Source organism: Camelus bactrianus, chromosome 32 (assembly GCF_048773025.1).
Source record: "Camelus bactrianus isolate YW-2024 breed Bactrian camel chromosome 32, ASM4877302v1, whole genome shotgun sequence".
Lineage (NCBI taxonomy): Eukaryota > Metazoa > Chordata > Mammalia > Artiodactyla > Camelidae > Camelus > Camelus bactrianus.
The window spans coordinates 23519001-23532208 of record NC_133570.1 but is presented as its reverse complement, the minus strand read 5'-3'; the positions used below and the strand labels follow the sequence as shown (position 1 = coordinate 23532208).

The following is a 13208-nucleotide window of genomic DNA, read 5'->3' as shown; positions in this document are numbered from 1 at the left end:
CCGGTCTCTGTGCGTGGACGCTGGGTAGGAATGTCTCTTCCCAGCGAATTGAACCCTTGTCCCTGGAAAGGATTTTTGCCTAAAAAGTCTGTCTTGGCAACGATTCAGGAGGCTCAGGCCAGGCTCCTCCTGGTTTTGTGCCTTTTATTTTTCCCTCTTTAGCCTTCAGCCTCCTCCTCAGGCCAGCGTCCCTCTCCCAGAGGCGGCTTCCGTGTGACCTCGGCTCACGCTACTGTTTTGCTGGTGAACACTGCCCGGGGCTGCCTTCTGCAGCCGGACAGTGGGCTCTGCGTGGCCACGGGGCCCAGTCCTGGCGTCCCTCCTGGTTTGTGCGGCATCCCTGGGCCCGTCCCACAAGCGTCCGTTTTTGTGTCTTCGTTTTCCCTTGTGATTTCCCCTTTGATCCGGTGCTTCCTTAGAGGTCTACTGCTTAACTCCCGCGCGTTTGTTGACTTTGTAGAGGCCGCTGATCTCAGCTCTGCTGTCAGGGCTGGCGGTCCAGCAAGGCCGCGTCAGGCCTGGCCCTGCTGTCCCTGGACAGGCTCTCAGCTGCCGGGCTGGGGCTGTCGGTCTGCGAGGGCGGGTCCCAGCTTCCTTTCCCGTCGGTCGGCCTCGTGCTTCACCCGGACTGAGCGGCTTCAGGAACTTGGTTGCCCTGACCCTGGGAACGCAGCACTCAGCTGTCCCCCCCGTGTCCCGCTGGGCGGCCCCACCAGTCGGCCTTTCCATGCTGTGTCTGCACACGAGGCTGTGTCTGCACTTGGGGCTGTCCTGGTGCCCGCCCCCTCCGTTACCTCACAGGAGGCTTCTGGCTTTGCAGCTGACCTGTAGGTTAGTTTCTGTGCTGGCGTCAGTTTGGCCTCGGGGGTTTCTACGCGTGTGGACGCCCCGGTGCTCCAGCACCGTTTGTTGGAGAGACTCTGCTCTTGTGTCAGAGATGGTGTACACAGGGGCCTGTTTCCGGGCTGTCTGTCCGTCACCGATGCCCAGCGCCTTCATTCCTCTGACTTCCTAGCACGTCTCGGAGTCGGTGTTGAAGTCCGTCCCGACTGGACTTTTCTCCTTCCACATTCAGTTGACTGTTCAGGGTCTGTTCTTTTTTATAATTTCCATTTCTCTGCTTGTAGCTCCTATCTGTTCCCTCATCACGACAATGTTTTGGTCATTATTTGAACGTTTCTTTTCATTGTCTGGAAGGGACATTTAACTGCTGCTGCAAAGTCCTGGTCCGACAGGCTCTGCACCTGTGTCATTCTGGGCCCCTCGCTGTTGCTGCTCTTCCCTTAATGACAGGTCCTCTCCTCCCACTTCTCCGCGTGTCTAGTAACTTTTGTTTGTGTGAACGACACAAGGTGGAGAGTGGGTTCTGTTGATCGGCTCCGCAGAGGGATCTCTCTTGTTCCCATGGGCTGTTCACCTGCTTTGTCGGGGCAGCTGGGGGCCCAGGGTCCTCCCCCGGCTCCTATGATGGGGTGGGACTCTCTTTCCAAACTCTGCCTGCCCTTCAGGCTTGTGAGGCCTGGTCTCCAGCTTCGTCACGGTGTTGAGAGTAGACCCCAGCCACAGTGTGATCACTGTCTTGGGGCGTGGCCACGTGTGCTCCAGGAAGAGCTTCTGGGTGCTTTCCTGAGTTCTTATGTGTTCAGAAATGCTGGTCTGTTGTTCTCAGACCTGAGCGACAGTTTGGCTGGATATAAAATTCCTGGGCCTCCCCCGAGCCTTGTGGCGTCATCTGCCGCCTAGCACAGACTTGGCCCCGGGACATCAGCCCGACTCTTGCCCTGGTGCTTGACTCCGTCTGGTTGCCTGGCTCCTGGGAGCATGTCTTCGGCTTGGAGTCCAGCAATGTTACTAAGCACACCTTCCCCCTGACCGTTCCAGAGCCTGGATCCACAGCTTCAGTTTCCAGGAGCGAGAGTTGACTTCCTAATTCAGTGAAGGTCTTCCAGTCGCCACAGCTGTTTCTGGATGCTTTGCTCACTGTGGGTCACTCCTGCTTTTGCTGTCTTCTCTGATCCCCCACGTCTTGAGTGTTTCCTCCACTTCCCTTAGTGGCGCGCTGCCCCGCAGTCAGGCTGCCCGCTCTGTGTCTGCCCTTCAGTTCTAGTTGTATGGACGTAGTTGCTTCACCAACTTTTTTTTTTGCTGATGTATGGCAAAAGTGCCTGGTGAGTGTCCTGTTGCTTCCAAGGACAGCAACCCTCTTTTTCCCCACGTCTCTTTCCTCCTGTTCCTTGCGTTGTCTTTGTAGACGCGAACGACTCTCCCTGGAGGCAGCTGTGTTGCCAGCCGGGGTTATTGGACCCTTCAATCAATAGAAGCCGATGAGCGGCCGGACGAGACATGCATGGAGGCTTCACTGGGACTTGTGCTGCAGCAGAGGGACCTTGCTCGGTCCCGAGGAGGGAGCTGCTCCCTTAAATGAGGTGGGGGTGGGGGCAGATCAGGGGTCTGGCCACCCCCTTGGTGGGGCCATGGGCAGGAACCATGCACAGGACCTGCCTCTGCTCCTGGCACCCAGAGGTGGCACTTGCGTTTTGGCCTCTTTGTATCCGCTCACAATTTCGCCCAGCTGTGCGTGTGTGCAGTTATCTTTAGTCCCTTATAGTCCCTTTGTGCTGTGTTGTCCTGTGTAAGCACTGCAGCCCAGGGTCCCAGGTGCCACCTGTCTCACTGTGGCCCCATCAGGAGGTGAATTTGGAGAGAAAGGGGAGTTTCTGCAGGCGCACAGGCGACTTTGGGGCAGAAGAGCTCCTGGTGCCTGGGGCTGGGCCGAGGCAGGAAGGGTGGAAGGACGTGGCCAGTTGGGTTGTCGTGATGAAGGGGCAGAGGTGCCAAGTGGCCCCCGCGGCACACACAGTCCTGGAACCAAGAGTGGCCGGACCAGAGGGGCTGTGGGAAGGCGTGTGGGGAGGCCCAGCCCCGCTGAGAGCTCATGTGGACAGATGTGCCTGCAGTGCCCTGTGACATGGCCCTGCCCCTCTCAGAACCTGGCCCAGGCCTTCTGTGGCCAGTCGCCCGCCCACTCATGCATGTCCCACCCTGGGCAGCCTTCACTGTCACTCCCACCTGTGCTGCGGGTGGGGTCTGCGTCCTCTTACCCGCCTTGGCTGTCCTGAGATTTCTGCACTGACTTTGTGCTGCTGTCACGCGGGTGGTGCTGCCTGGACGCCGGAGGGCAGCATTTCCATGGGGAGGGTCCCAGGACCCTGCCCACAAGGTCTTTCCTATCTCAGCCTAAGGGTCTGGCCAAGGGCAGAGGTCTCTGGCTCCAGACAGCCTGTCCTGGGAAGCCCCCTAACGGTCCTCCCCACCACTCTCTCGATCACAGGTGCATGGAACTCACCAGCTCACCAACCCTGGGGTCGCCGACGTCAGGATCCGGCCAGACCGTAGGCTCCTGGCCACCGCGGGCTGGGACCATCGCATCCGTGTGTTTCACTGGCGGACGATGAAGCCGCTGGCCGTGCTGGCCTTCCACAGCGCCGCTGTTCACTGCCTGGCCTTCGCCACGGATGGCCTGCTGGCCGCGGGCTCCGGGGATCAGCGCATCAGTGTCTGGTCGCTCTACCCGCGCATGTGACATGCTGACAGCGGGGAGGTGGGTGCGCAGGTCACGAGGGCTCCATTATGGGAAGAGCCAACGTCCTTCTGGCTTGGCACTTGCTTCCTTGGGTATGGGACGGTGACTGCGGTTTAAAGTGTAACTGGGCCGGACACTAGGCACCTGCAGCCCAGGTCAAAGGCTGACTGGGGGCGCCTGACAATAAACTCCGTTTGCAAACCTGCAGGCTTGAGGTACGAATTCTCCAGGGTGACCCCCTGGTTCCCTTGGGGTCAGAGCCCAGAGCCATCCTCAGAGCCTCCACTAGGCAGGGTGGTCGGGCCCTCCAGCAAGGACCCTAGGCATGGTGCCCGGGTCCTGGGCTCCCCACCCCAAGGATGGCCAGGAGCTCCTGTATCACAGGGCTGGGGGTGGCAGATGCCAACAGGCTTGGGGCCGAGCAGGATCAGTGGGAGGGAGGAGGTGCCGCCCCCCAGAGTGAAGTCAGGGGACACAAGAGGCCATCCCAGGGCAGCTTCTGGGCATAAAGCACCAGCTCAAGGGAGACTGGTGGGCACCCAAGGGCACCGTCACAGCCACGCATGGGGCAGCCGCTGGCTCCTATGTGGGACCAGGCCAGAAGTCAGGGCAGCTTCTCTTAAAGCTGGGCTGTTGATAGGAAGGAGGGGACCCTGGAAGTTGGCATGGGGGCTGTCGGGGGCCCCTGACGAGGCTGGGAGAGCCCCCAGGTGCCCTGCCTGAGGTCAGCCCCTCTCAGGCCGGAGGACCCGGTGGGATGCTCAGGATCCCATCCCGCTTTGCCTGAGGGAGTGGAGCCCTCAGTGCGTGTGCCCCAGGAGGGCTGCTGCTCCCCAGGGAATCTGGGGCACACGTGTGTGAGTGGCAAGATGCTGAATCCACTGGAGCAGTCCCCCTGCTGGAGGGTCTGGCCTCTAGGTCCTGCTCGGGGGTGACAGGCTCTGAGGTTTCGTTGGTTGATTGAAGCAGGGGCCATGGGCTGGGACCGCAGTGCGGTTGACATGCCAGCACCGTGTGTTGCTGAGAGGGTGCAGTCTGGGCGAGGGTGCTGGAAGGACTTACCCCGCAACGCCAGCTCGTCCTCTGCAGGGGCTCCAGGGGACATGCCTTCCCCGCAGCTGCAAGGGGCACCCACATCCTGGGAAAGCTCTGTGATCACTCTTCCCTGAAGGTCGGAAGCTTCACTGGGAACAGGGAACCCGGGCTAGCAGGACCTCATGGTGGACAGTGGGGTCCAGGGCTGTAGGTGTGGGCTAGTGACCCTGTATCCCAAGAAAGGGGCTGACTGGCGGCTGCTGAGCCCTGGCTGGTCCATGTGCACAGAGCAGGCGTCTGACCCCGGCCACCCAGACAGGCAGGTATCTGCCCCTCGGTCAGACCCCGGCACCCGCCGTGTGAGCTGTTATCACCTGAGCTCCCCCACAGCCCCTTCCCTCCCCGGGGGCTGTGCCCTGTCCCGGCAGACAGACAGACCTTACTATTGGCCTGCTGGACAGAGGTCCCGCTGGGTGTCCTCCATCACCTCTAGGAGGGGCCATGCCAGCCCCTGTGTGTTCTATACCCGTGGCCAGGCCACCAGGATGTGGGGGGACATCACTAGTGTCAGAAAGGAGGGCAGCTCTGTTTAGGCAGCAGCAGCTAGAGCCTCGTCAGACACAGACAGGGAGGCGTGTGCGGGGCGTCCTCCGGGCACCGCATTCCACTCAAGACACTGCCCTCCACTTTCTCCATGTGAGGTGCCGTTTGCTGACGTGCTGGAGGCCATGCTCACCTCGGGAGAAAGACCTGCCCAACCTGTCCCACTGGGCTCCCACATGTGCCCCCAACCCCCAGCAAAGCGTGCTGTCCTGGCCAGTGTCCCTCTGTGGGAGCCTGTCCTGGAGATGGGACCAGAGGTGACGGCGGCCACAGCAGCTGCTAAACTGCAAAGGACTCTGTCTCAGAACCTGCCTGGCTTCACTGTAGCACAGCCGTGAACCGCAGGGAGACTGGTGCCGACGTCCATCCTCACTGCTGCTCTCCGGAGTGGGCTGCTTGGCAGGGAAGGGGGCTGAGCCCCGTCAGTCCTTCTGCAGGTCCTGCCGCAGCTGTGGCCCTGAGCCGCCAGGCGCCAGGCAGTGCAGCCTGGCTGAGGATGTGGTACCCCTGCCCGTTTATGTCTGTGTGGTCAGCTTGGCTGTCCTTTGGCAGAATCACTGAATTTATAAAAGCAGCCATGGAAGCGTGCGCCCGGGACGAGGGACAGGGCAGCACAAGAGCGTGAGGATCACGAGGGCCAGAGATGCCCCAGAGAGTGAGGGCTGCTGTGTCTCTTCTCCGAGGATGACCAGCACTCCGGCAGACGTGGACGCAGACTGGAGTCGTCTGGATCTGGCCCCACCTGTGTCAGAGGCACCCACAGGGCTGACCCTGTGCTGGGCTCTGGGCTTCCGCCAAGGCCACGTGCTGTGGCCAGTGTCCCAGGGCGCCTTGTGGCCGAATCGCCGTGTGTGGGCACAGGTCTGGCTGTGACAGCCCCATCAGCCCTGTGTGCCCGACATGGCCCTCAGACCTCGAGCCCGCGGGCTGTGGGCCGGGTTCAGGCGCGGGCAGGCTCCTCAGCCTCCAGACCTGTGGGCGCCAGGCGGAGGGCGCCCACTACCCTGGAACCATCATGAGGCCCCAACTTACACGGCAGCAGATCGCCAAGGACCTGCCCAGCCTCAAACCCTAACAGCTCAATAAGAAACAGGGCCCCACTGGACGCCCAGCCCAGCCCAGCCCAGGAAGATGCTGCATGTGGGCAAAACCCCGGGTTGTCCTGGTCATATCCACAGCCGAGTCCTTCCCCAGAGCTGCCCCATGCAGGAGGCCGGCCACCTGTGGGACCCACGCGGGCAGGACGGGTCTCCAGCATCCTGTCCATCCGAGTGGGCTCAGAGCGGCCCGGCCTCCGCCAACAGGAGCCTCCTGGGGCCGTGTGCACCCTCGGGGCCGTGTGCACCCTCAGGGCCGTGCCTCCGACACCCTGGATGGCTGCTTCTGTTCCTTCCCACGTAGCGGAAATCACAGCAGCCCCGGCGGCTGCTGCGAGGTGAGTGGGGTGCAGCGGAGGGCAGCCCTCCAGGGCTTCACCCGCAGCAGGGAGTCCCCCAGGCCCGGCAGGGCTGCAGGGGCGGCTCTGGGAGCCTGCAGCTGGGGCGGAGAGTGGGCACCTCTTGTTCTTGCTTCACCACAGTACAAAGGACCCCCCTCAGATGTTCCCCCACAGGCGGTAAAACCTGTCAAGTCAGGTGCAGGCGTTGCTCCTCCGTCGGTAAACGGACACCAGTGAGCCGGCTCCTGCCAGGCCTCCCGCCCCCCCTTCAGGCATGTGGGCACGGGGTAGGGCATTGCTCATGAGGGCACCTTCAGGGGGCCCTCAGCGTGGCGGACTTGGAGTCATTCTTCCATGGGGGAACTGAGGGCTCGGCCAGCGAGCCAGGTGGGCGCCCGGAGCCTTCCTTACTGGTACTGGCGGGAGGGCATAGACCCCCCCTCCTAATGGGGGAGTTAGCAAGAGTGCAGCCTTCATAAAGTGAGACCCCAGACCTGCGGACAGAGCCAGGGTGGGGACTGGGTGCCCGGTCCTCCTTCCGTCTGCAGGCAGAGCGCCCCGCCGCCCGCTCCCTCCAGCTACGCACGGCCCCTCCCTCAGCCCTGCTCTCCAAGGACGTTTCTCATCCCAGCCTGTCAGGACCACCATCCATGTGAAACCAGAGCCCCTCATCCCAGGGGAGATGCCAAGGGTCAGACTGAAGATGACCAGGAGGGCCAGGGCTGTGGTTCAGAGCTCCTGACCCTGTGGGGAGCCTTTTTCTGGGCCGGGGGCAGCCCCTGTGAGAAGTCACCAGGCCCTCGTGGGCTGGGTGGGGCCCAAGCTGAGCTCCCACGACCTGGTTGGCTGCCGCCTGCCTGGGGCCCCACCAAGGACTCACTGCAGGAGGGGAGAAGCGGCTCCCTGAGTCCCATTAGGATGCGTTTACATGTAAGTGAGTCTTGTCCTTCTCTTAAATATTTGGAAGTGTTTCTAATGAATTTACAAACAACGTATAAGTGTTGGGGCAATTTTGGTGTATTACGTCCGTAAGTTGTGATTTAGTAACTGAGTTACAATGGGCTGTGGAGGGAATTCTCACTACACGACGTACACTTTGTGGATCTTGAGAATTTATTGAACAATTGGCATTGTGTTTATTTTGGAAATTTCAAGCACAGACCTAAAGGAGGGGAAACGGCAGCCCTGGAGCCTGCGTGCGGCTTCAACCTCACCCTTCTACGTGAAGCAGCGGCCTCACAGGATCCAGGTATCAGGTGAGCTCCTGGACGCCCAGCCCAGAACGGGGCGCCAGCCCAGAATGGGGCGCCAGCCCAGCAGCCGGGCCTGGAGGAGTCCCCTCTGAACGTGTGTCTGCTCGTGGGCCAGATGGAACCCAGGGTGCTGAGAGAGATGCTCAGCTGGCCAGGAGGGGCGAGGAGGAGGGACCAGCAAAAGCCCGGGCTCCCAGGGTCAGGGTCAGAATGGGCAGACTTTCCTGGTAGTTCTGGCAGTGCCCACCGGGGTCCGTGAAAGCTCACTCCTATCCCAGCAGGCATCTTCTGTCCCACCAGCTGGACTGGCCAGGCACACTGGCCACTTCTGGGGGTCCGGACCCCACACCCAGCCTCTAGCTGGGGGCCAGACTGCCTGCCTCGCGAGGAGCCGGGTCCCCAGGCCCGAGGGGACTCGGCCTGGTGGCAGCACAGCGGGAGGGCAGCCCCCTCGGGAGGGCGCTCACCAGTCCAGCTGCCGCCCAGCCACGTGCCAGGCCGCGCCAAGTCTCAGCGCAGGTGGGCCGCCCCGGGGGCTGACCCTGACCCTGTAACGTCTGCCCTGATGAGTCTGTGTCGTGGGCGCCCTGTGCCTCCACACACAGTGTGACAGCAAAGGTGTCTCCAGACGCTGCCGGAGGCCCCTGGGGACAAAACTGCCACGCGAAACACCGCAGGTTTAGAGACAGGTGAGGACCGACTTCATCAAGTCAAGATGAACAGAGTGGTTTTTGCAGACTCTGGATGGTCCCAGGGTTTTAGTTGTTAAATAGACATAAATGCATTACAAACCATCCCATCTTAACCACCTTTAAGTGCACGGCGCAGCGGCATTAAGTACATTCACACTGTTGTGCAGCCACCACCACCAGAACTTTTCTTCCTTCCCAGCTGACACTGTCTCCACCAACCATTAACCCCACTCCCTCCCCCGGCCCCACCCCCACTGTCCAACTGTGTGAATCTGACAACCCCAGGGACCTCACATAAGTGAAATCACATAGGACTTGTCCTTTTGTGTCCGACTAATTTCCTCGAGTGTCATGTCCTCGCGGTCCATCTATGTTGTGTGTCAGAATGTCCTTTTTATGATGCAGTAATATTCCACCGTGTGGACAGACCACGTCTTTCATCCACTGATCAGCTGCTGACAGTTGTGCGTGCTGCTGTGAACGTGGGTGGGCAAGTTATCAGGTCCAGCTCCTGCTTCCAGTTCTCCAGGCTGTGCACCCACGAGTGGGATTGCAGGGTCCTGTGGGGCTTCGAGGTTTCACTTTTTGAGAAAGCTCCACGCTGTTTTCCGCAGCGTCTCCACCATCTTTCATTCCCTCCAACAGGGCATGGGGTTTCTGTCCACCTCCCTCCAGCATCTCTTCTTTTCTGCTTGTTTGGTTTCGTTTTGGTAATAGCCATCAGTCTTAACTGGTATGGAGTGGTCTCTTGCCGTGGCTTAACTCAGGTTTTTCATTCATTGTAGGTTATTTTCTGGGTGTTCACGTGACAGGATTTCTTTGTCTTCTGGGAACTTTCTCACTGGGACAAGACACATGCATGGGCAACAGCTGACCACTGGAGGGACCCAGCAGCTGAGTGCAGGGCAGGCCAGCTTCCAGGAGTGAACGGACCCGCCAGCACAGGGAGGAGGCCTCCCGGCCCTGCGGCGGCCTGGCCCACCCGAGAGCAACCCCCTTCCTGGCAGCAATGGGGTCAGGATGCCTGAATCCCTGGGGCTCCCGCCCACAGCCCACCCGTTAGAAGGGCAGGATGGGGACACGGGGGTGATGGAGGCAGGTGGTGGGGCTGCGGCATCTCTGGGGTCAGCTGTGCAGCGTTTGGTGGACAGTGATGGGGTGTGCAGCTCTCCTGAGGGGGTGCTGACTGCAATCCTGGGCCCCGCCTCTAAATGGACCTTCCAGGCCAGCTACCCAGAGAGGGAGGGCTTGATCATCGGAGCCAAGGAGGTGAAATGTGCCGGAAGCCACCCAGCCCCACAGGAGGGGGAGCAGGGCCGCCACAGTCCTCCTCAGGGTGCTGGGTCTGCCCCGTCCGTGGAGTTCCGCTGCCCCTTGCTCTTGGGGAGCATTCGCCAGTCTTGCTGCCCAGGGTACACAGCAGCAGCCCTCGCAGGGCCAGTAGCCTCTCCTCGGCCACCCCTGTGGGGATGGGGACTTTGCCCCAGATGCCCACAGGCTGCCCCTGGCACAGGCCAGCCTCAGGGTGATAGGTGTGTGAGTCCATGTGTGCGCATCTGTGTCCACTTCCTCGCTCAGCTGGCAGTCTGGGGCCCCAGTGTCCCCTGCAGCCCACTGCCCACATCTGCCAAGGTGTGCGCAGGTGGGGCACAGCCTGGGAGCTCTGCTTTCTGCAGTTCTGTGCCCAGCAGGCTCTCCCCAGAGACGGGCCCGGCCTGAGAGCTTCCAGGCCAGCCAGCCGCGTCTTAGTGAAGCCGCCTGTTTCCCTGAGTCCCTCTGAGACCTTACTTACTGTCATCGGAAGGGGATTATTTGCATTGATGGGGCTGCTTCCATACTTTGCTGCATCCCCATGGCCACACTCACAGGGCTCTGAGTCCCCGGCACCACGTTGGAGGGGAAGAGGGGGCGGCCTTCCACCTGACCCACACTGCAGATGGACAGTGACACCAGGTGGCTGAGGGACACTGTTGTGCCAGGCTCCTTGCAGCCCTGAGCCCCACCGCAGGCCTCATCGGAACTGGCCCTCGGGCATGCAGGGAGGGGGCCTGCGGTGGAGACCCCACGTGCCCTCAGGGGAATGCACCCCCCTGCCGGGAGAAGGTCCACGTGCAGCCATGGTCCTTGGGGAGCCCGAGAGTGCCAGCCTCTCCCTCCACAAGGCCCTGGCCACCATCGCCACCTTCACTGCGTGATGAGGTCATAAGAGGTCCTGGGGAAGAATCCAGTAAATGCATTCTGGGATGAAGGCTGAGTCAGAGGTGGGAAAAAAGGGAGAAGAATCAAGGCCAGGGTGACAGGGAGGAGCCGGGGGAGGTGGGGGGACGGGTGTGCAGGGAGGGGTCGGCTGCTGTGGGGGGCGCTCAGGCGGGTGGGGTGTCTCCTGGGGGGGCGGGGCTGGCTGTCCTCACCAGGAGAGGCCAACCCCAGAGCCTCGCAGTCCCTGCCCTGCAGGCACACACACGTGGCTGAGAAGACAGAGAGCGGCCTCTCCTGGGGTGCAGTGCCACCGAGGAAGAGGCCTTCCCATCAGGGCCGGCCTCTGGGGGCCGCCGGCCCGGGCAGCCTCACGGCCGGCCGCGGTGGTGGAGGAGAGAGCTGATGCTGACTCTAGGCGACAGAGCTGGCGGAGAAAGGATGTCCATGGTGCCGCTCTTTTAATTAAGGAACTAAGCTGTTAGAACCCAGGCTTCCCCCTGACGTGGCTGCTTCCAGCAAAATACCTCTGGTTCTGCTGTTTCCCACACACAGACCTGGCAGCAGTTAAAATAGAGATGCCGAGATTCCAAAGTTTCATCCCGTGAACCCATCTGGTTTAAAGAAGTACAACCAGTGGGAAAGGGAGTTGAATCAAAGCGCAACTTGTGTTTTCCTAAATACAGAAAGCCTGTGAGGTAGGCCAGCAAACAGCCCCACCCCTCCCGGGGCCCAGGGCTGCCCCCGCACCCCACCTCTGCTGGACCCCAGTCGGGACTCAGAGGCTGCTCCAAGGCGGGTGTTGGAGGTGTTGGAGGGGGACAGGGCTGTGCGGAGGTCCCCACGGAGAAGCCGGGTCCTGGACCCTCACAGAGGACAGGCCTCCCCATTTGCAAGGCACCGGACTCACACTCTCCCGGATTCCGCCTCCCTCTGGCCACCTGCACAGGCTTTGATCTGCAGCACACCTGGAGACCAGTGCCTCCCCCCAGCAGCGTCACACGTGTCCCACACCCCCTGTGGGCTCCTCTTCTGGGCAGAAGGGGGCTGCAGGGCCCCTCCCTCCTCAACTCCAGGCCCCAGCAGCTGGATCTCAGCGCACAGCCCCACGAGGCTTCCCTGGGGGGCTGTGTAACCCGCCCCTCCAAGACATTTGTCACCAGACTGCTGTACCCATAGCTCACCGGGCACCTCAGCCCCTAAGGGCCTTTGGGGTCTCCAGCCTCACCCCAGTGTGGTGCAGGGGTCCATCCAGTGCGTCCTCACACCAGTGAGCAGTTCTGTGGGGTCACAGGGCTCCTACATAGGGGCCCTGGGCACATGGAGGAAGGGGGCTTGCGGGGTGCACTGGGCAAGTCTCCAGAACCACCAGCCACTTGTGCCAGGGCACCGGGAGGGACGGGCAGTTCCCTGAGCCATCCCAGGGGCTGGACGGCTCACATCCCAGACAGAGGCTCCAAGATCATGGGAGACGTCTCACCACATCCCAGAGTCCTTGGGTCCCCGAGGCCCCGATGAGGGGCCAAATGGGTGAAAGGGGAGCGGATAGGCCCCACCTGCCTCCACTTGCTCAAGGTCGCCTCTTTCCCACAGTGGATGTCCATCATTTTCAGAAAAGCTTCAAGACTGAAGGACCAAAAAAAAAAAAAAAAGACTGAAGGACCCTTCTGGTCCAAGCTCTCGTCCTCCCCAGCAGCTGTACATCTGGAGAGAGCGAGGGGAGCAGCGCAGGCCTCTGGGCCAACGGGGAGCCCAGAGGAAGACGCTCCAGGGGGGCCCACGAGATGCAGGTGGAATAGGACCCGGGCCCCACACAGCACAGCACAGAGGCATGGCCAAACAGGAATGAGGGGCTGGAAAAGGGAGAGGACGGTCACAGGAGGACAAGGATTGTCCGGGGAAGGTCAGACTGCACCTGCAGTGGGCGGGGGCACACCTAGCCCTTGTTTCAGGGACGAGGGCCCGAGACTGGCCCGAGCGCCACTCTGAAATGTGGAGTGCATGGCAGAAGCTGGATGACCCTAGCCAGCCCTTCCCTGTGACCCCCAGGATGAAAGTGATAGCAGCCTGTGGAGGTGGCAGATAGCAGGGCACCCACCTGAGAACCAGCAGTTGCCCTTCACAGGGGACTGGATGCTGGTCAGCAATAGAGACCTGGCCAGCACAGCATGGCCGGCCAGGCACTCAGCTCACCACGCCAATGTCACTTGCTCCCAGCCAGGCAAAGGCCCCCACAGGGGCCGTGGGGAGGAAACCACACTCTGGGGCTGCTCCCCAGGCCGGGCAAGCATCTGTAGTGTCCAGCCCACCAGCCGCCTGGCACTGGGACGCAGCTGGCAGGGGGCCTGCTGTTCACCTTGGTTCCATTCCCGATCCTTAGCGTGTGAGTGGCCCCCGTGCCGGACAGC

The 13208-nt window shown here is 61.5% G+C and overlaps 1 protein-coding gene across 5 annotated transcripts in view; it reads left to right on the top strand.

Annotated features, from left to right (window-relative positions):
• GNB1L (G protein subunit beta 1 like) overlaps positions 1–3790 on the top strand; it is a 40775-nt gene extending 36985 nt beyond the window's left edge. For all 5 annotated transcript variants that reach the window (XM_074356440.1, XM_074356438.1, XM_074356439.1 and 2 more), the window contains one exon: positions 3332–3790. In XM_074356440.1, the coding sequence (XP_074212541.1) occupies positions 3332–3583 (252 nt within the window). In that variant the 3' untranslated portion in view covers positions 3584–3790. The remainder of the gene's footprint in view (positions 1–3331) is intronic.
• Positions 3791–13208: the final 9418 nt, after the last annotated feature.